We start from the raw sequence: 21,727 nt of genomic DNA, 5'->3' as shown, positions 1-21,727 counted from the left end.
CATTGAAACTAAATAAAAGTCCCAAACAAGTCATTTTTTCTAGGAACTTTTAACTGTCAGAAGGTATTAAAGATTAGAGTGCTAAAACCCACCTACAGTGGAAGTTTTGATACTTTCTACACTGTTTTTCACTGTCTGTCCTGGAGATTCACAAAAGGACAGTTTATGACCAGATGGCTTCTCTTCTGTTGATCCATTTTCTTTTGGTTCATCCAGACTTTCAGTGGAAACCAGTAATTCCATACTTGAATTTGTAGATCTGCTGGAGCGTTCTATGATGCCAAGGCATGGAGAATCTTTTCCTGTCTTCAAAGGCTTTGCTCTGGCTTGCACATTTAAGTTTCCAGTGAGTACCTTGGGTCTGGCACCTGTAACTTGTCCTTCTTGATTTCTCACTCCTTTTCCATTTAATGTGTTTTTATGTCCATTTGCTGCTGCTGTTGCTGATCTTTCCACAAGTTGTCTAGATGATATGTTTGCTGACTTTGCATTATCATTGTTTTCTGTTTTGGGTTTTATTATTGCTTTGGGCTTTCCAGAAACATTTTTCCCTGCAGATTTTAATTCTTTTGTAATCTTAGATGCTGTTTTTGTATCACCCTTCTCTTTTAAGTCATCATGCTTCGAAGTTTTATTTATAGTATTTCTATTCGTACTTGATGAATGTCCAGATGCTCCTAGTCCATCAGATTTCATCTTTTGATTAGTAGAGGGACAACTCCAACACTTTTTCTTATTATTTTCTCTCAAAGATTTGTTTTTTATAACACCAGAGTCAGAAACTTGTCTTCTTTGCTACAAAGAAGAAAAAGTACCTTGTAACTTGACTGAATTCTTTGACATACAAATACTTTACACTTTAATAAGCCAGTTTTTCAAAGAAAACGAACCCTAGCAAAGTTTGTATTATAATTTAGATCCACTCAAAACTTGAATTATCTTTGGTCATTTTGAGCAATACTTTCAATGTGTCTTTGATCACATTATATGAATCAAATGTAAAATACAGCACAAAATGTTTAAGGTCTATACTATTTTAAAAGACATGTCACTTTATGAAGTTAAGATAGGGAATTAATACCTAACAGGGTCTAGATGCCTTGAGTGAACGATAACAATATCCAGTACTTTTAAGGGTCCAATCCCAGGTTCTGTGCTAAAAGCCTTTTCATACATCATCTGACTTAATCCTCACAACAGTACTGTGAGATAGCTCCTGTTGCTATCTCTATTTCTTAGGCAAGGAACTGTGGATTAAAGCAAGTATGTGATTTACCCACGATCACATACTGATAGGGATGGAACAGGGACTTGACCCCATGATTTACTGCTTTAAGTAGGTAGTCATCCCTATGGCATAATTTGAGAGACTATCAAGATATTCACCAAAAGTTCTCTCTTTAACCCAAATGCCAGAACTTTTATCCTCTGTGGTAAGAATTTACTTGGAGTTCTCATTTAAAAAACAAACAAACAAACAAACAAACAAAATTCTGAGAACTATATCACATCTGAAAAGTCTGATTTTTAAAAGAAACAAGATAGTGATACAGAAAAAGAAGGCAGTAATAAAGGATTGGTTGTCTGGAGGAAGTGGAGGACAAGGGGTGGCTCCTAAAAATAGGTGAAATAGGTAGAAAGGGGAAAATGGAAAGACACTGAAGACAAATGCACCTATTTCATCATTTTGTTTAGAACCAACCTTGATATGGAAGGGAACAAAAAATTTTTAAAAATTGGTAGGAATTTTATACAGAGGGTAGAGACTGGTACTATTAAGTGCAATTTCTAGGATTCTGTGTAATATTTATAAAGTGTAAATAGGCTTAGGTCTCATTTTTTGTTTCCTTAATAAATCTTAGCTCAAAAATATTTTTATTTAAAAAAATTCTTTATTTTTAGTACCTTAAACCAGGTGGACCTCTTCCCACCTATAAAACCAATCCTACTTAATCTATTTTACCATATTCTATCTATTTTAAAGTATCATGTTATGGGCAAGATCTCTATTCCACTCTTTTAGAAATTTTACATTAACATAGTACAAAATTATGATGATTCAATGTATATGCATTTCTAGGCATCCTCTAACTTAGCTCTAAAAAATTTACCTATATTACCTTTACACAAATGGACAAATTATCATGGTCACCATATGCTACTGACAAATGAAGAAAAAGTAGGTAATCCCCTAAAGCAATCCTCTTGGACACCTTTTAGGTTCTAGTACTATTCCCTCTTGTTTTGATTTTTAGCTTTTTGATATAGAAAAATTTAAACAATCAAAAGAAGATAGAACATTATAATGAATCCCCATGTACCTATTACCCAGCTTTAACAATAATCAACTCTGGGTCAATTTTGTTTAATATATAACTACCCCTATTTTATTTTAAAGCAAATCCCAGACATCATATATTGGTACTAGCAATCTTTTAAAACTTTTTTCTCTGCCTTATTAACTTTCTCCTACCTCCAAAAGATCTCACCTTTTCTGGAAAACATATTTATTTGTTCCACATTTATTGAGCATTTACTACATACCAGATAACTGCACATAAATTATTCCATTTAAATTTCACAATAATACTGCTAGGTTGTATCATTTCATGTTATAGATAAGCATAGGAGGACTCACACATGACACAGATAATAATTGTAAACTCAACGTTTAAACACTTCTGATTCCATGACCAACACCCATTTTGGAATACTACTGCCTTTCTGAGGGAACCATATTACCATTTTTTTTTCCTAGTGGTTAAGAGTATAAACCTTTGGGCAACATGAAAGTCAGGGGAATTAGGAAGAACTAGACTTTGATCATTTTGTTGTAAGGCAAGGAAGGAGGAAAAGCCTGGTTGATGTAGTTAGTAGAACGGGAAAGGAAGGCAGGTAGACTAAGTCTTGGGGCCTTTAAAAAAAACCCTAGAGGGGATAACAGGGTATATAGAAAAAACATGCTGAAGTGTATTTTGTAGAATATGTTCAGTGTAACCATACAATATGCCTAAAAGGGGACAATGGGGAGTCTAGTGCTGTTTTGTGATAACAGTTGGGGAAATTTTGGGTAAAACAGAATCCAACAGTGTTTCTCAGAGCTTTTAAGGTGTTAGTGTACGTCATCAGTCTCTAAGAGGAGCTACGGTGTGCGGTAATTCTAAAATTTAGTTGATGCTACATGTTCTTAGGTAGACATATGAGGGAGCACATACTTTGGGAAATAGTCCCAGGAAGTTTACTGGCAAAAAACTTCAGCATCCCACAGTTTTTCACAGAAGACATTTGAAACTTGACCTCTGCCTCAAGCCATGAGAGCTGTTAGCTGTAGCTTAGAGTTGTGTGAGTTCTTTATGTACTGGCTGGTCAGGAAGAAAAGATTCCCTATCCCACTCTGCAAGGGCAGGTAGTGTGTTCTTTGCATTCAAAACTGAAACTCATTGTGTATCTCTGTATCACTGTACTGCACGTACTAGGTTAGTATAATTTTGTGCTTCAAATATACTATTAAGTAACAATCTTTAAGGTAGCTAGCTTAGAACTAACCATCAATAACATTTTTGGAGAAAAAAGTATTTCACATTATAATAAATACACCAAGTAATTTATGTGTGTGATAAAAAATAAATAACAAAGTTTACCATCTTAACCACTGTTAAGTGGGTAGTACAGTACTGTTAACTATACACTCTTTGTTGTACAACAGATCTCTAGAGCTTTTTCATTTTGCAAAACTAAACCTACAGCCAATGAAAAGCAATTCTCCTTTTCCCTGTCCCTGAAGCCGCTGGCAATCACGATTCTACCTTCTGTTTCTAAGGGTTGGACTACTTTAGATACTTCATGTAAGTATACTAATTAACTTTCAAAGTAAAGCACAACTTGGTACTAATTGACTTTTTCACATGAAATATTTACCACATGAATTAAAATCTTAGTGTAGAGAAAACTGGGACAACCAACATTATTCTCTTGTAAGAAATAGGTTAATTAGAAAAATAGACATTGAATTAGGTCTAGAATTCTAGACAGTTTCTGATCTACTGGAATAGCTCCAGTATGTTCATCGCCAAAAAGGTTTTCAAGGAAATAAAGAAGGTGGAGAATATTACACTTTCTATGCCAGCTGGATATCAAAAATTAACATCATTTAAAAATGTATGAAATGTTCACTTGATTAAAAAAAGACTCAAAATTATTTCTATTAAGAAATAGCTTTAGTTAATGTAAGAATAAATTTTTAAAATTATTTTGAAGTATAAGATAATGAAATTTAAATTATTTGCTATCCTTTTTCATTTGGACCTGTAAAATTTTAAAAGTTTACCTGAGAGCTACTGAATATAGGCTTTTTACCAAGTCTTCGATTATCACCTTTGTCAAATGCAGCTGTAAAAAGAAACAGCAATATATTTTTATAGAAGGCAGTACTATGAACACAGAATTAGAAGGAAAATATATGATTAGAAAAGTTATGTCTCAGTAGAAAATAACTTTAAAATAGCTAAAACCAATCTAACACACAGATAATTCCCTACTCTAGTAAAACAAATATTTTTAAAGAACCACACTTTCATTCTTATTTTCTGATTCCTATGAATTTTGTTATTAAAATTAATAAATGAGAACTATAAAAATCTCACAGAGAAGATTCATACATTTATAAAAACGAAAATTTTCTGAAGCTGTAAAATTTTAGAAATAACTGGTTTCATTTAGTATTCCAAATTTTAAAAAATTACAGATTGTGGCAAATGTAATATTTTATAAACTATTAAATATGAGAAAAATGTTTATCCTAAGTTGTAAAATTATTGTTGGAATTAACCATAAATATTATCTGGTTTATAGTTATAGTGTGAGGAAGGAAGAAAGAAAAAAACATAAGGTTCTTTTAAAAGTAAAACAAGAAACAATCCTCAAACTCATATTCTTTTTAGAATTACATAAACATTCATTTTATAGATTAGGTTGAATGGCAATTATTAGAGAACTCATGTTTACATTCTTCAAATAAGAATTTGAATGACATCAGGGAAATATATAGGAATAATGGTATAAGAGCTATGAATACAGTTTAGCTAATGCATTTTTGCCTTTTGAAAGTTATGGGGCTCTAAAATATACTTTGAAGAAATACATATAATTTCCAAAAATTACTTTTTTATTAAAGCAACTGTAGAAAAATATATTAAATTATCTGTAACTCTACCATGCATCTTCTAATATTTCTATTCTATAGAATCTATCCTATACGATAAAAGCAGGATCCTAGAAATGGCACTGTCAGGACTGACTTATAGTTAGCAAATGACTTTGCACAATAATACACAGGAAGAAATTAATGTATGATTTCTCCCAAAGGTCAGTAACTCAAACTAGAATAAAGAAAAATTATAATAAAGACAACCTACAATCACCCCTTCCTCTGGGGTTTCTCAATACATAATTATCCATACGCCAGGAATCACTATAATTCAACACATTTAAGATTTAAAAAACATTATTTTTACACTGGTGTAAATGTAATAGATTGAAAAGTTCTCTTTGACAGTTAGTTGGGTTACCAGTATTTTGTTTTAGATATGTGTATATGTGTGTATATACATATGTATTTACATGTCATTTTAATTAGCACTTTGAAAAATTAAGAAAAAAACACTGAAGCTCAACTTAATTATGAAATCCTCTCAAATGAAGAAAAATAAAGTTTACTGCCAATCAGAAGAGAGTTAAATGACATCTGCTCATGGAATGTCAATCTTTTTCTTCACATTGTACAGATTTCATAGTGAAGTTATTGTCATCTAAAAATCAGTATAGAGTCACAAGGAAAAAATTTCTAATTTCTAAAGACTTCATGATTTTCATTGTTTCATGATTTTGTTGTTTTATTTATTTTTTTGAATTTCTTTGAAAAGTGTTCTCAAGATCACATCTAGGTACACAGTTATGTTATACTAATAACACAAGACAGAGCAAATCATATTCTGACCAAATCAGTAAAGAATTTAATGTATCTATGAACTATCTAGAATGTATTATGCCACATATGGCTTCCATGTTTTATAATACAAAAATGTTTGCTTCATAAAATATAGTTTCTAGTCTCTTAACTTAAAATGTTTAAAAGTATACTTGCTCAATCTGCCAATATTTTTTCTAAGGCACCTGCTTTAAGCCAAAAATAGTCATGAAGCCATTTTTAGTTCCATATCCTCAACATTTTATTTTCATGTTTTTGAAACAAATACACATTTTGAGCAATATACACCTTTTGTTTAATGCTAATGTTTCAAATGGTACCTATCAGATGTCAGAAACCACTGTGTGGCTCCTGAGGGACACCCTGCAATAGCACACACGGTATCACTGAACCGATCAATTGTGAAATTAAGCCATCTATTGTAGGCAAAAACCACAAGAAATGGTATCATATGCAAAAGATGGAAAAGCTTTGTGGAAAAATACATTTTAAAAGGGAGAGAAAGTGTGTTTGGTCATCTGTTTTATATGGATTATATTTTCCTACACTTCTAATCTCTCTAAGTAAAACAAGAATGCTTTTAAGCAAATTTGGCTGGAACATTATTGCCAATATAAAGTAAGATAAAAAATTTATACATACATATATATGTATATATATATGAAATGAGTTTCATTTTCTACGAACAGCAAAAAAGCATGATTTATTAAAACTGCCTAAACATACTATCAGTAGTTTCAATCAAGAAGCTATTATTGAACAGAAGCAAACAAACATTAATCCTACCACTTACTAGAATCCTCTCAAAACATCCCTTCTCACAAAGATTATAATATAATAAAAAATCTCAAAGGTAACATACCTGCTTGGATTTTCTGTTGATGATCTGTACTCATCAGCTTCCAGCTTTCTGTGTGACGAACAGCATAGAAAGACTGAACCAGGAAGATCCACAGCTTATCACGCAGAGCCTGGATCTTGCACGTAAAACCCTGCGTTCAAGCAACAAATCAGCAGCTGGTGAGAGCCACATTGTCATAGCAACCAGTCATTATTCCTTTCCGAATCTACTTATTCCTAAACTAGATCAATGATGTCATCACTTAGATTTTCAAGATTGTCAGGTACATGTTATTTATGAAGCCTTACTCTTCACAACAGAATTTTACAGTGAACATGAAGCTAAACCTTATTCTTTCAACCAAACATTATTTTAAACCACCAATGCCTTTACATGAATACCTTACACAGCCGTTTCAAATCCACTATGACATTACAAGGTCAAATACTCTATGCAATCGTAATAAATATGAAAATTTTTAAATCATTATTGTTGAATACAAAATGTCAGTAGGTTACAATTAGTTTAGTAATTACCATTATTAACTGCATTTAACAATAAGTAATATTTTAATTTTTGCTTTTCCCTAGTCAGTCCTTTCCCCAGTCATTGCTTTATTTTAAATGTGATTATTTTAGACAAAAAGGAATTAAGAATATACTATAAAATAAAAGATACTGATGATTAAAATTTCTAAAAAATTATTTTAAATTGTTCTATATTTAGGAAGTTTAATGTAGTGATCAAGGAGAAATACTAGAGTTACACAATACCAATGAATATTGTTAACTACTTAATTATGTTTAGAATTAACCAGTAAAATTGCCAAATTCTAAACTTTCATAATATGCTCACTTGGAGGTAAATAAAAATTTAAAATGTATTATAAAAAATTTCCAAATATACATAAAAGTAGACTATAACCAACCCTTAGGTTTCCATTACCTAGTTTCAATGAAACATGGAACATTTAAAATGTGCATATATTTTAAAATCTTAAAAATAATTCAAATGTTTTAATGAACTATATTACATTCAATACCATTTCTTTTGTACTGTCAGAGTTCAGTAACATGTCCAGAGTCATAAGAAGAGAGCAACTATTCTCAGTGGTAATATTTTCTTCAATTGCTTTTAAAATTTTGTCCAACAGATCAGTTGTGCTGCTCATTGCTTGTGACTATAAAACACAGAAATTGATATTTAATAGGAATACATGTAAAATGTGTAACAAATGTGAAAGTCTGGCATAAGAGCAGACCCTTCATCATAACTGGCTGTATGAAATCAACCAGAAATATTATTTCCTCTGTTAATAATAATAATTATTATAATAGTTACTATAATTATCATTCTTTTCCTTTGTTAAAAAATCTGCATACCTGCATACACACAAACTGTTATGAAGAGCCTAATCATCCTAAAAACAGAGCTTGGAAGTAAGTAGTATCAGTTCTTTTTAATTCCTAAATTTAGAAAAAGTGGATCCCCAGGAAAACAAAGAATTTTGCATGGACCATAATTGTATTAGCGACCAAAACAATATCTTTCTGACTTTGGTTTCTAAAATATGGCTTATGCTGATAGAGAGCCAGAGTTGGCCAGAGTTACACTGGACCTTGCCAGGGTACTCAAACATGTCCCCTCCTGCCTTCATTATCTTGTGAGCCAAAAATCCTGTCCATCACTGCTCTAAATCCTATGCAAACCTGCCATCTGCTATGGAATTTACTTAAGCCATACTAATTTAATCAAAGACAACCTGCATTTAAAAACTTGTGCATAATTATAATCAGAACACAAAGATGGAACTAAATATAGGATATAATCTTCAACATAGTACCTGTAAAAAAAGAGCAAAATTTTCACTTTGAACGATCTTCGGGAAGTTTTCTATAGTAAATGCAATACATTCTTCTTGTAGCCGAGATGCCATAGTCAGTGCTGTTTCTGTCCACTTCACTCTGGGTAAACTGATGATTAGCCTGTCACTTTCCATCAGAAGAAATGCAGCATTCTTATCATTCTTACAATTTAAAAAATATTGAAAAAAGTTAGATTACTGCTCATAAAGTAATTTTCTAAGAAAATCAAATGCTTTTGTTTTCTTGCAATGTTTCCTGCAAAAAAACAAAATTTCAGACAGGTAATATCTTTATCATTAGTTTCACATGTAATATTTATTCATTCATTCAAAATTACCCAAAAGGGAAAACTTTGAGCTTGTTAGAAAAGACCTTTAAAGGGTAGCTGAAACAAACTTGAAAGCAAAGTTATAACTACAAAGAAAAACTTGACTTTCCTGAGATTTTTCACTACTGAATTAATTTTTGTCCCTATAGACATCATTCATAATTGCATGGCTATACGAGCATAACCTTAATTCTTTTATGACTGTAAAATATGTGTTACTACAAATTTAGAAAGGCTAAAAATTACTTATAATATGCAATGACTTTTTTTGACCTCTCTAATTAGGTAAGCCCCCTCATTTTATGTTTTATTCATTTAATGATGACTCACAAATACTAATCTCTATGGAAAATGGAATGACAAATATGCAAATATCATGGGCTTCAAGGAAAAGAAAAACAGCAACTAATAAATTACTATATCTTATTCATGTTTGATTTTCTAGTTGTTTTTATCAGTAATTACTTTACTATTTATTGTATTTCTCCACTACAATTTATACTCCCCACCCTCTTCCACCTCCACCCCACCCCCTGGAATCACCACATTGTTGTCAGTGTCCATGATTGACTTCTAGTTGTTAAAACAATGCTTGCTAATAATTATTACTGAATAATTACCCAACAGAGACTGCAATAGGTGGAAAAACATAGCCACAATTTTGTTGTAGCTCCATCCATCAAAAGGTGAAATCTAATTCCTCATCCCTTGTGTCTAGACTGTGCCTTTTCACATGCTCACACAGAGTGGTGTTGTCCAAGTTCCAGAGCCTATGCCTCAAAAGCACTGCAGCTCCACCTTTACCCCCCTAGATCTTCTGGGACCATGAGGCCATAGAGAAGCCTCGTAAAAGAGACCACATGGAGCAGGAGGCCCAGCCTCCTATCTAGTTATCAGTTGAAAGCAGGCACAGGACTAAGCTCAGGCAAGATCAGCAAAAGAATCACCCGGTCAAACCATAGAATTGCGAGAAATGAACTTTAGTTTTAAGCCACTTAGTTTTGAGATGGTTTGTTACTCAGCAATAGATAACTGATAAATCTGGAAACAACAGCCAGAAATCCTTAACATACGCTGTCTGATGTAAACTTTGCACACCCTCTGTAGCTTTCAGATCTCAACTCAAGCACTATTCTTTTCTTGGTTCCTGTACCTACATCAGGTCCTTTTTACACATGCCATCAGAGAATCTGTCCCTTACTAATTCATTTTCAATTGTTCAATAATTAACATAACTATTTGATTAATATCCATCTCTCTCATTAGACTGTATGTTTACTGAGTGTGAAACCATCTGTTTTTGGCTCACCCTTGTATCCCCTGGGCCTATACAGAAATGGGTCACAGCAGACACTCAAATATTTGTTGATCCCTTGGCATTACGAGAGACTTCAAGTCTGTAAGTGAATTCCTAAGCTAAATTAAGTTTAATTCTTGAACATCAAGACTTTAAAATTTTTAACCATTTATCAAGAATTTTTTTTATTTTATTTTAATCATTGTTCAAGTACAGTTTTCTCCCACTTACTCCCATTCCAGCCCACCCACCCAACCCTATCAAGAATTTTTTAAAAACATATACTTCCCCTGATTTTATTTATTAGAGTTAAAAACATACTTTGCTAATTCAAGTCTTTTTAAATCATTTTAGTACTATCATCCTTTTCTCATCTGGTGACTTCCTGAGTAACTGCAATTACTAAGAGTTTTAGGCAATAATCCCAATTTGATCTACTATAGGTATTTTCCTGCTAATAGTACCAAATATAGGGTATTCAAATAAACTTGGCAGGTATCTACAAAATGTGTACTACACACATATGTTATGTGCTCTGACAGTAGTATCTTTTTCAAAATACAGATATAGAGTATAGTTGTCACAATTTTGCTTGTAATCTATTAAAAAACTAAAATATAAATATAAGTGATAACACAGGTGGTATGTGATCTTATTCTATACTGGTCTGAATCTACAATAACATTAAATATCATAGTAGCCTGAGGTTCAAAGAAGGAGGAGAATGTAACACACTTCTAGACCAAACACATAAAGTTTTAATAGTTAACAGAACACATAATTAAAACTTCAAAAAATATATACCAGGTATTACCAAGAAAAGTCTTCCTCTCTCCCAAGCTACCCATTTTCCCTTGTTCCAGTCAATATTATTTATTTTCTATTTCTTTCCAGAGTTAGGTACATATAAACACAAATAAATATAATTTTTACCTTATTTCACTCAAATGGAGGCATTTATATGCACAGTACTCTGTACCTTTCCTTTTATACTTAGCATACATCTGAAATATTTTTCTTCTCAGAATATAAGGAACTTTGTTATTGTTTTAACAACTGTGTAATACTCTATAGTATGGATGTGCCCTAAGTCCTTCAACCAGTCCTCTTATAGATATTTATGTCACTTCCATTTTTTTTTTGCTACTTTTAATGTAATAACATTGTAGATAACATTATTTCACATACTGTAAATATACTATAGGATAAGTTCCTAGAAATAGAATTTCTGGGTCAAAACTGCTTGTCTTAGATTGGGTCTGCCTAATAACTGAGCCTGAGAAACAGGCTTGTATGCACACAGTTTATTTTGAGAAGTGATTCTAAGAGAATCTGAGGCAATGGGAGAGGGAAACCAATGGAAGGGTATGTTTTCTAATTCCTTGCTACTCAAAGTATTATCCCCAGCATCAATACCACCTAAAGGTTGTTGGAGTTGAATCTCAGGCTCCATCCCTGACTTAGCAAATTAGTATCTACATTTAACCAAGATCCTGAAGTGTTTTAAATATACATTAAAGTTTGAGAAGCACTGATGTAGCAACTAGGGCTCAGTCTTTCTGGGGCCTAGTTGCTACATCAGAGTCACAGAGACTGCACTTAGATTATTCTTCCAAAAGACAGACTGGGGAACATTTAACCACTGGCTCCCATATCACACTGGTCAGGGCTTGTCCACTGGGGTGTTAATTTCCTTTTACTTCTAGGTTTACAAAGTATCAGAACTTCAGAGTTGTAGGTACCCTGTGTGGAGTAGCAGTTAAGTCTCAGGTAAGAAATAAGTGTGATGTGGCTGAAAGAAAGTGATGTCAGATTATACCTGTGTGATGATGAATGCTGCAGCAATGGCTGAAATACACATGTGGGCCGAGAGGATATGAGGAGGGGCACTTGAGTACCTAAAACATTAGCAACGTGTCCTCAATGGAGCACTGTTTTCCAAACTGTAGATTTCTTTCCCGTAAAACTGGAGAGCATTATGCTAAGTGAAATAAGCCAGGAGGCTAAAGACAAATACTGTATGATCTCACCTACAAGTGGAACCTAATCAACAAAACAAATACGCAAGCAAAATATAACCAGAAATATTGAAATAAAGAACAAAGTAACAGTAACCAGAGGGGAGGGGGAATAGGATGGGGGAATATAGGGGAAGGGCCATCAAGGAACATGCACAAAGGACACATGGACAAAGCCAAAGGAGGTAGGTTTGAGGGTGGGAGGTAGGAATGGGTGGGGCAGGGGGCTGTGGTCAGGTGAAAATGGAGACAACTGTACTTGAACAATAAAAATTATTTAAAAAATAAAGTAAAATAAAATGTCAGGTACATGTACTAAAAAAAACCACTTTTATTTTCAAATTCAAAAAAAAAGAAATATTTTTAGTGATTCACAGTGTTACAAGTAAAAAATGAGAAAGAAAAAGAGACAGAGAAAGAAGACAAAAATAGCAAATATCAGTACATTATATATAATAATGGTTAGTATTCTTCTAGAAAAATTTCCATTCTACATGTGTGAGTGTACTGGGTTACACTGTTGAAAAAAAAGAAACTACTTACTTTGGGTCACTGTCAAAAAAGTTTGAAAAACACAGCAAAAGGTGTGCTAATTTATACCCTTCCCAGAAATGAATAAAAGTTCTTATTCCCTACATCCTTATTAACTTAGTAAAAATTTTCTTCTTTTTTCATTCTAAAAGGTAGAAAATAGTCTGACACTGTAATTTTAATATCCATTTCTTTTTAATAAAGTTGATAATTTGTTCATCAAATTAAGAGATGTTTGTATTTTCTTTATCAAATCTTATCCTATGTTTGGCTGTTTTTTTAATCAGGTTGTAGGAACTCTGTACATTAGAAAATTAGAAGCATGAGTATGATATGAACAGCCTTTTAACTTTGCTTGTGGTTTTTTTTTACTATATAAAAAGTTTGCATTTTTTATGTAATCAAATTTTTTATGACTCCTGAATTTTGTATTACTATGCCCTACTGAAGTCATAAAATAATGCTCCCAGGACTACTGCAGTATTTTAAATGGTTTTTCTTACATTCAAATCTTTGATCCATTTGGAATACATCTTAGCATATCAGGATGTGAGGTACAGATTCAAATTAAATTTTTTACAACTAACTTCCTGATTATCCTAACACCATATACTGAATAAACCCAATGCCTCATATTATTTCTTAATCCTTATTGTGTTAATCAAATAGGGCTTCAGCTATCCTTTGGTCTTAAGACTCACAGTAGTACATGAAGTCTGTCTGGAAAAAGTCCAGCCATTGTTAATACAATAAGAAGGGTTTGTGCAACACCAATGTAACCTGGCAGCCAAGGAGAATGGACTGGAATGTGCGCATGTGAACAATGATAACTTCACTATACTACTCTATGGGGGCGGTAGACACCATTGAGTGAACATGTGTACTGTGTGGCCATTGTGTTCAAATTGACTGAGTGAGCAATGAATCTACATCAAATTTTGCATTAAGCTTCAACTTCCTCCACAGCAACTATATGAATAATTTAGGAGGCTTATACGAATGATGCAATGAGTGCAGCATAAATAAAAGTGTGGCACCAACACTTCAAAAATGGTTGAGAATATTCTGAAAGTGATCCATATTCTGGAAGGCCTGAAATAATCAGAACACCCGAGAATGTTGAACTGCAATCAACAAAGATCAGCAACTGACAGTACGAGAACCAGAAGTTAATCTGGGGGTTCCAAAAACCACTCTGCCCAAGATTTTGATGCATGATCTTGGCATGGAACATTGTGGCAAAATTCATTCTACAGTGACTTGATTCAAACTGCTACCACTGAACCATATTTCCTCAAGAAGGTCATAACCAGAGATGAATCATGGATCTTAATGCTATGATTCAGAAATGAAGGCCCAATCATCCCAATGGAAGTTGCCAAGTTCTCCATACCTGAAGAAGGCATGGCAAAGTTGCAGCAAGATCAAGACCATGTTAACTGTGTTTTTTGATTGGGAAGGTGTTGTTCATCATAAATACACCTTTCCAGGCCAAACAATAAGGAGTATTACCTCAATGTTCTTCATCGACTGAGAGATGCAATACAGCAAAAATGGCCACAGCTATGAGCAACTGTTGATTGGCAGCTTCGTCATGACAACGGGCCTGCTCACCTATCCCATCTCAAGCAGAATTTTCTGGTGAAACATCAAGTCACCCAGGTGACTGAGCCCCTCTACAGGCCAGATTTGGTGCCCCGTGTCTTCTGGCTTTTCCCAAAATTGAAATCACCTTTGAAATGGAAGAGATTTCAGACTGTTGACGAGATTTAGGAAAATATGACATGGCAGCTGATGGTGATTCCAACAAAGAATTTTGCAGTGTCTTAAACAGTGGAAGAGATGCGGGGAGAATGGTATGAGGTCCCCAGGTGCCTACTTTGAAGGGGACTGAGGCATCACTGTCTTATGTACAATGTTTCTAGTATCTTCTTCAATAAATGCCACTATTTTTCGTATTACATGGCTGAACACATGGCTGGATGCTTTCTAGACAAACCATTATATATATATAAATATAACTTTAGTTTTACCCTAGTGATCATCCCCACTTACATATAACTCTCCCAAATTTAAAAACTTCATCATTTGTCTTTTTCAGGGCTTAAAAAAAGCATTTGAAACAGAAAAATGTAATCATCTTTTGAAACAATTCAAGTAATTACATTATAAAGTCCTAACTTTTCTCTGCAGTGTCTCTCTCCCAAAAGCAATGGTTTGCACTTGGTAGAAAGGAGCAGCCACATCTCACTGAAACATTATATAGTGACCAAGAAAGGGAAAAACCTTACAGTTGCCACTCTTTTACCTCCCCCACTCCCTTCTCTCTGATAATCATCATACTGTTGTCTATGTGATATATATATGTATAATCTCTTCTTTCATTCAGTCCTCCAACCCACATTCCCTCTGACAGATAATCATCAGTCTGGTCTCTGTAACTAGGAGTCTGTTTCTATTTTGTTTATTTTGTTCATTAGAGTCCATATATAAGTGAAATTATATGGCATTTGTCTTTCTCTGACTGGCTTATTTCACTTTGCATAATACTCCCCAGGTCCATCCATGCTGCACAAAAGGTAAGATTTCCTCCTTTTTTATGGTCAAGTAGTAGTTCATTGTGTAAATGCACCACAGCTTTTTTATCCACTCATCTACTGATGAACATTTGGGTGCTTCCAAATCTTGGCTATTATAAATAATTCTGCAATGAATATAGGGTTGCCTATATTCTTCTGAATTAGTATTTTGGGTTTCTTCAGATACTAACATATTCCCAGAAGTAGAACTGCTAGTTCATAAGGCAGTTCCATTTTTAATTTTTGAGGAAACTCCATACTGTTTTCCACAGTGGGTGTGCCAATCTGCATTCCCACCAACAGTTCACATCCTCACCAATATTTGTTTTTTGTTGATTTATTGATGATAGCCATTCTGACTGGTATGAGGTGGTATCTCATTGTGGTTTTAATTTACATTTCTCTGATGATTAGTGACACTGAGCATCTCTTCATATGTCTATTGGCCATCTGTATGTCTTCTTTGGAGAAGTATCTATTCAGGACCTTTGCCCATTTTTAAATTTGATTGTTTGTTTTTTTTTGGTATTGAGTTTTATAAGTTCTTTATAAATTTTGGATATCAACCGCTTATCAGATGTTTCATTGGCAAATATGTTCTCCCATTCAGTGGGTGGTCTTTTCATTTTGTTGATGGTTTCCTTTGCTGTGCAAAACCCTTTGAAGGCTGTAGGGAAGGCAGCTGAGAAGGGAAGATGGACATAAAATGAAGAATAAGAACAAGCTGATACTCAAGAACACAAGTCGTAATCCACAGGTTGGACTCATTTCAGCTCTTACTGACTCCAGCATGCATGAAATAGGTGTCCTTCACGAGATGTTGGCACTCTTCATCATGGAGATAAACATATCCCTGGCCCGGGGAAGAGGGTACAGGGCAAAGTGAAGCAGCTGCAGGCCTGGCTGCTGTTCCATGCCAAGGTGAGCCAGTAAACATGCAAAATGTATAAGCTAAAAGAGCCTGCTCCAATCTTCCTGCCAAAAAGACTGCTGCTTCACCTCTACTGTACAAATCTCATACTAAATTGTCTTTTGTGGCCACTATAACTGGAAATATACAAAGAAAGAAATTCTGAGAAGTACAGTTCATTCAATACAAGCTGATACATTACAAAACCACTAGAGTCCACCTCTTGTCAACTGGCACCCACACATCTCCTTAAACTGTATTTAATTCCCAAATGGAGATAATAACGAAGACGTGCTTTTGCCTAACATAACTATCTCCTATACAACAAACATGCTAACTCCTTAAAAGAAGATAAAAATTCTCTTGTGTTGTCTGAGTGATGTTCATTGTTCTTCAAATTGACTCACACTCCCCTTTGGTATCTTGTAACTTACATATGGAGATATAAAGTTAACTAATATTACCATGTCATATTAAATGCTAGGGGAATGGGACTGGAAAAAATACAATATTTGGTTTAATATATATACAAATATTCATATAAAAAGGGAAATGGATTAGTTTATATCATAATTATTATGGTGCTCATTTCTATACCTAATCACTTGCTCATAGGTGGTATTTATAACTACCTTTTCCCACTACCACTGCATATTCCCTTAGCCCTCAGCAAGTAGCTCTGCTACTTGTTGTTCTTTATCTGGGAGTGTGGCCCAAACTTTTATTCCTTAAGAATCTGGGTCATTATCAGTGTTACCTAAAGTGGGTTGTTAGTTTTCTATTAATTTTAATCATAGGACATGGGAGTACAGCATTCCAAGTGTACTCCTCATTATCCACATTATATAGTAGCAACACAATTTCCCCTTGTTAGGCTCAATCTACCAATAATTCCCCTTCTTTGCATATTAGTTTACAAAGTGTCCAGAAGGAAGAAGTCTCAATGGAATTATTGTTGTGTCCCCAGATGGAAGGATTTTCCAGGATCCACAGAAACTAAAGTTGCAGAGGCAGGAAGCAAAACTTTTGCTACTGGGTCACTAGGAATAATTGTATGTGGAACCACTCTCGTTTCTAGTTTCCTGACCCATGTGTTCTATTATAGGAGAAACAGCAACATAAATCAAAAACTAATTTAGCATATACAACCTCCTAAAGGGCACTGCACCAACTCTAGAAGATACTGCTACCTTTCTGGTGCTGTGAGTCTTCAGAAGGCCATTCCTCTGCATTATTAAGCCAGCTGCTTCAGGATGACAGAAAACATAAGGCCAGTGAAATTGTGAGCATGAGCCTACTGCTATACTTCATATGCTGTGGAGTTCCTTAGTAAGAAATGATGCTGTGTAAAATACCACGATGGTGGAAAAAGCATTCTATTAAGTCCATGGATAGCAGCTTTGGCAGAAACACTAGGAGCAATGAAGGCAAATTCATATCCAGAGCAAATGTTATGTCTATTCCACTGAGAGCACAGTACTGCCTTTTCCATGATGGAGTAGTCCAATGTAATTAACCTGCCAGCAGGTAGATAGCTGTTTCCCCCTTCAGGAATGTTGCCATAGAGAAGTTTCAATGTTATACCCAAATTCACTTTAGTGAGTAGAAGCCCATGTTGCTGAGTCAATGCATAATCTCCACCCCTGGTACCATGTATCTTTTGTTCACAAAACACGTGTCTCCCTGCTTCTCTGACTAAAACTTGACCAATGAATTTGGTACACAGAAACAATCATAAGGATAGGTCCTCGAATTGGTTCTGGGTTACCTGGAATTGGTTCTCTAATTTTCTTTTATAATATGTTTCTACATTTATATTTAAAATATTGAAATTACCTATACAAAGATACATAAACTTTTTGAAGACAAACACAAACAAGGGTATTCAGGTTATACTTACTAAGGACTGAATCAACATGTTAAGACAACGTTCCTGAATCTCAGGAGGTACATTTGCAAAGCTTCTCTCAGACCAAAACCTTGCAAAATGTTTTACAATCCACCTGTTATAAATCAAAGAATCACAAATTAGAAAGTAAAAATATTTGTATTATAATATTTCATTATAATATTCCATAATATTTGCATTTTAAATTTATACATATATGTACTAACCCTTATAGTTAATTTTGTTAGCTCTGTAATAAACTTAAGTATGCTTTCTTTTTGGTAAACATATATTTTAAATCCACTTTGGGTTCATGTGCATGGGTTTTAACATAAGTTACAATGGTTAAACTAACATGATATTGACCCCAAGCATCCTGAGTAATATCTAAATCAATACTTCTTTTCAATTGTTACAACTAGTTAAGCATTACACTACATATATTGTGCCTGAGAAAATCAGCCAAGTCTAAAATTTCCCAGAAAATGAAGAGAATGGAAGAACAAAATCCCTAAATTAACAGCATCAGCACTACTTCAGATCACTTACTTCATGCAGTCAGCAAAAAGACTTTCCACTCCAACTGAATGAGCAATAGTCAGACATTCTAGTATAGATGTCAGTCTTCTGGGGACAGGCTGAGATTGACAAAAAACATTATATTTATCCTTATTCAACCTACAGAAGCTGAAAGTATTTGGTTCATACAGATGATATGACTTATGTACCTAAACTGCAGAATAAATATATATAATTGAAAATGTACTATTCTTTTAAAGAAAGTATCACTAATAACTTCTAGTTTTATAGAATAGCATTTCAGCTCTTTTAGCTACCGGAATGCACATAAGTTCTATTCTAATTTCATTTAGCTTAAATTTTCTAAAAAATAAAAGTGGTACAATAATTTCTAGCACATCACATTGCAAAACAATCATTTGATCTAATCTGTATTCTAAAGTAAAACCTTAAGTACATGGGTAATGGAAGGTCCAACACTAACCTCAGATAAAATGATAGAATTTAATTACATCGTAGTTATATAACACATATTTTCAAAGCACATATATAGAAGTAATGAACTAAAATAACAAGTAAAATGTAGACACCAGTAGTGAAAACAACTCACAGCTCTTGGTGTTGAGCCTCTGGGCTACAAGTTGCCCATGTAACATATTTTCAGTTTTTGGACTATGTTCCTAAGCACATCTATTGCCCATTAGGGTGAACAGAGTTAAACCTCTGTTTGTACACATTAATTAATTGTGATTTAGGGTTCATTCACTTAATAAATACCAGCAATCTATGTATTTGTGTGCATAGTCCCTACATGTGTTCTACTGAAGATTCCCTACTCTCAGAGAAGAGCAAAAGTTTCTTCAGAAATGTCTCCAGCAGAGTCCTAATGATGGCAGTGGTTTACAACTTTTAAATTACGAATTGCTATTAATTTGATTGTCTAATACTCTTCTCCTTAATGTGTTTTAATAGTGTTTAAGAAATTTAAAATAAATAGTTTGCATTGCATATTAACAACTGAGTTGTTCCCTTTGGATAACTGGAGGTACTGTAAAGTTGTCCTAAAATCAGAAATGACGATCTCAGTATATATAGATTTTACAGTGATAACTCTATAAAGTTAAATATGTTGGCTTTCTGACCCACTTCAGACAAGAATATTAAACTAGTATGAGGCACTGTGGAAAGCAGTATAGAGACACCTCAAAAATTTAAAAATGGATCTGCCTTTCAACCCAGCTATCCCACTTCTGGGAATATATCCAAAGGAACCCAGATCACTAATCTGAAAGAACATAAGCACCTCTATGTTCACTGCAGCATTATTTACAAGCAGTCCAAGTATCCATCAGTATTATGAGTGGATAAAACAACCATGGGACATTTACACAATGGTATACTACTCAGCCATAAAGGAGGAGAAAATTTTACTTTTTCAGACAGTATGGATGGACCTGGAGAACATTATGCTGAGTGAAACAAGACAGTCAGAGAAAGACAAATACCACCTGATTTCACTCATATGTACAATCAAATGAGTAAACTGAACAAACAAGGAAAATGGGGACCAACTCATAGATGGAGAGCAGGATGTCAGCTTAGGGGTGTGGATGTTAGGGGGTGGAGGGATTGAGCAAAAAGGAAAAAGGACTCATGGACATGGACAACAGTGTGGTAATTGCTGGGCAGGGGTATAAGGGGACTAAATGGTAATGGGAAAATACATAATAAAGATTAAATTAAAAAAAAAATTAGTGTGAGGGGACAGATTACTGGTACACACATACTTGATAACCTAAAAGCTCCCAGAAGTCTGAAAAATTTTTTAAGTAAATATAAGAGTTAAAAAGCCCAACAGTCTAATTTTATTTAGGAATGGCCAACCCTCTACAACAAAGTCTACTAACTGATACACAACTTAAGAATAATTTCCATAAAATTATTAAAATACAAAATAATTTACTGCTTAAAGCAGAGACTGGCAAACTGTAGCTTGTAGGCCAAATCTAGCCTATCTTTGTTTTTGTGAATGAAGTTTTATTGGAACACTGCTGTGTTGTTTCATTCACATACTGTCTATAGCTGCTAATGCTCTACAACAGCAGAACTGAGTACTTATGATAGAGACCATACCCACAAAGTCTAGAATATTTACTGTCTGGCCTTTTACAGAAAACGTTTACTGACCTCTGGCTTAAAGGGTTAACTTTAGCTTACTGAGAAGTTTACTTATATGAAAATGCTGATTCCCAAGTGTTTTTGTAATAGGATAACTGACATTTTGTTATTTTTAAAACCTGCAGGTAGAATGTGAAAAGATATATATTTAAATCATTACCTAAAAATAAAAATTTAAATTAGTGGCCAAAAAATGCAAATCCCATTATAATCCTATAAAGTCCAAAAAAATCATGTAAAAGCAAGATAATAAAATTAATAAAATGACTGAAGCTAGCTTGCCATGAGTTCCAGGACCTATTAGTAAAGAGTGTGCTATTAAAGGTTTACTGTATTTAAGTTGCTGTCAAGAAACTGAGTAACTGAGATCTGGAAGGTAAAATTATATATTAAAGATATGCTCACACAAATATATACTTATTATCAAAATATGTAAAGCAAATAATTTAAAAATCAGGTCAATAAAAACAGAAATTATTATCTCAAATATCTGTTATTACTACAGTAATATAGACTTTATTAAAATAAGAAAATAAGGTAAAAAGTTTTCAACAAAAAACCATGTTAATAATTTTTTAAAAAATTGCTTTTCTGTTGTTTTAATGACAACTAACATGCCTTTTGCGTTTTAAGAATTAAGTGGATTATTGAAAGCAAAATATAATAAGTTGCATATAACCTGTAAGACCATCTATAAAAGAGATTTTTTTTAAATGTTAGATTAGTTGGTCTATTATGGACTCTCAGTTCAGAAGCGATACTAACATAAAACTTATGCTCAGCTAGC

The 21,727-nt window shown here is 33.7% G+C and overlaps 1 protein-coding gene across 3 annotated transcripts in view; it reads right to left on the bottom strand.

Annotated features, from left to right (window-relative positions):
* The window catches only part of BTBD8 (BTB domain containing 8), a 133,379-nt gene that overhangs the window by 50,364 nt on the left and 61,288 nt on the right, over positions 1-21,727 (bottom strand). For all 3 annotated transcript variants that reach the window (XM_036026415.1, XM_036026414.1, XM_028512416.2), the window contains exons 8-14: positions 18,793-18,881; positions 18,256-18,358; positions 8,671-8,853; positions 7,870-8,007; positions 6,849-6,978; positions 4,328-4,389; positions 93-795 (exon numbers count right to left, since the gene is read on the bottom strand). In XM_036026415.1, coding sequence (XP_035882308.1) covers positions 93-795; positions 4,328-4,389; positions 6,849-6,978; positions 7,870-8,007; positions 8,671-8,853; positions 18,256-18,358; positions 18,793-18,881 — 1,408 coding nt within the window. The remainder of the gene's footprint in view (positions 1-92; positions 796-4,327; positions 4,390-6,848; positions 6,979-7,869; positions 8,008-8,670; positions 8,854-18,255; positions 18,359-18,792; positions 18,882-21,727) is intronic.

This window comes from Phyllostomus discolor, chromosome 5, assembly GCF_004126475.2.
Source record: "Phyllostomus discolor isolate MPI-MPIP mPhyDis1 chromosome 5, mPhyDis1.pri.v3, whole genome shotgun sequence".
In the NCBI taxonomy this organism is placed as follows: domain Eukaryota; kingdom Metazoa; phylum Chordata; class Mammalia; order Chiroptera; family Phyllostomidae; genus Phyllostomus; species Phyllostomus discolor.
The sequence above is the reverse complement of the archived record's forward strand: the minus strand, read 5'-3'. Positions and strand labels throughout refer to the sequence as shown.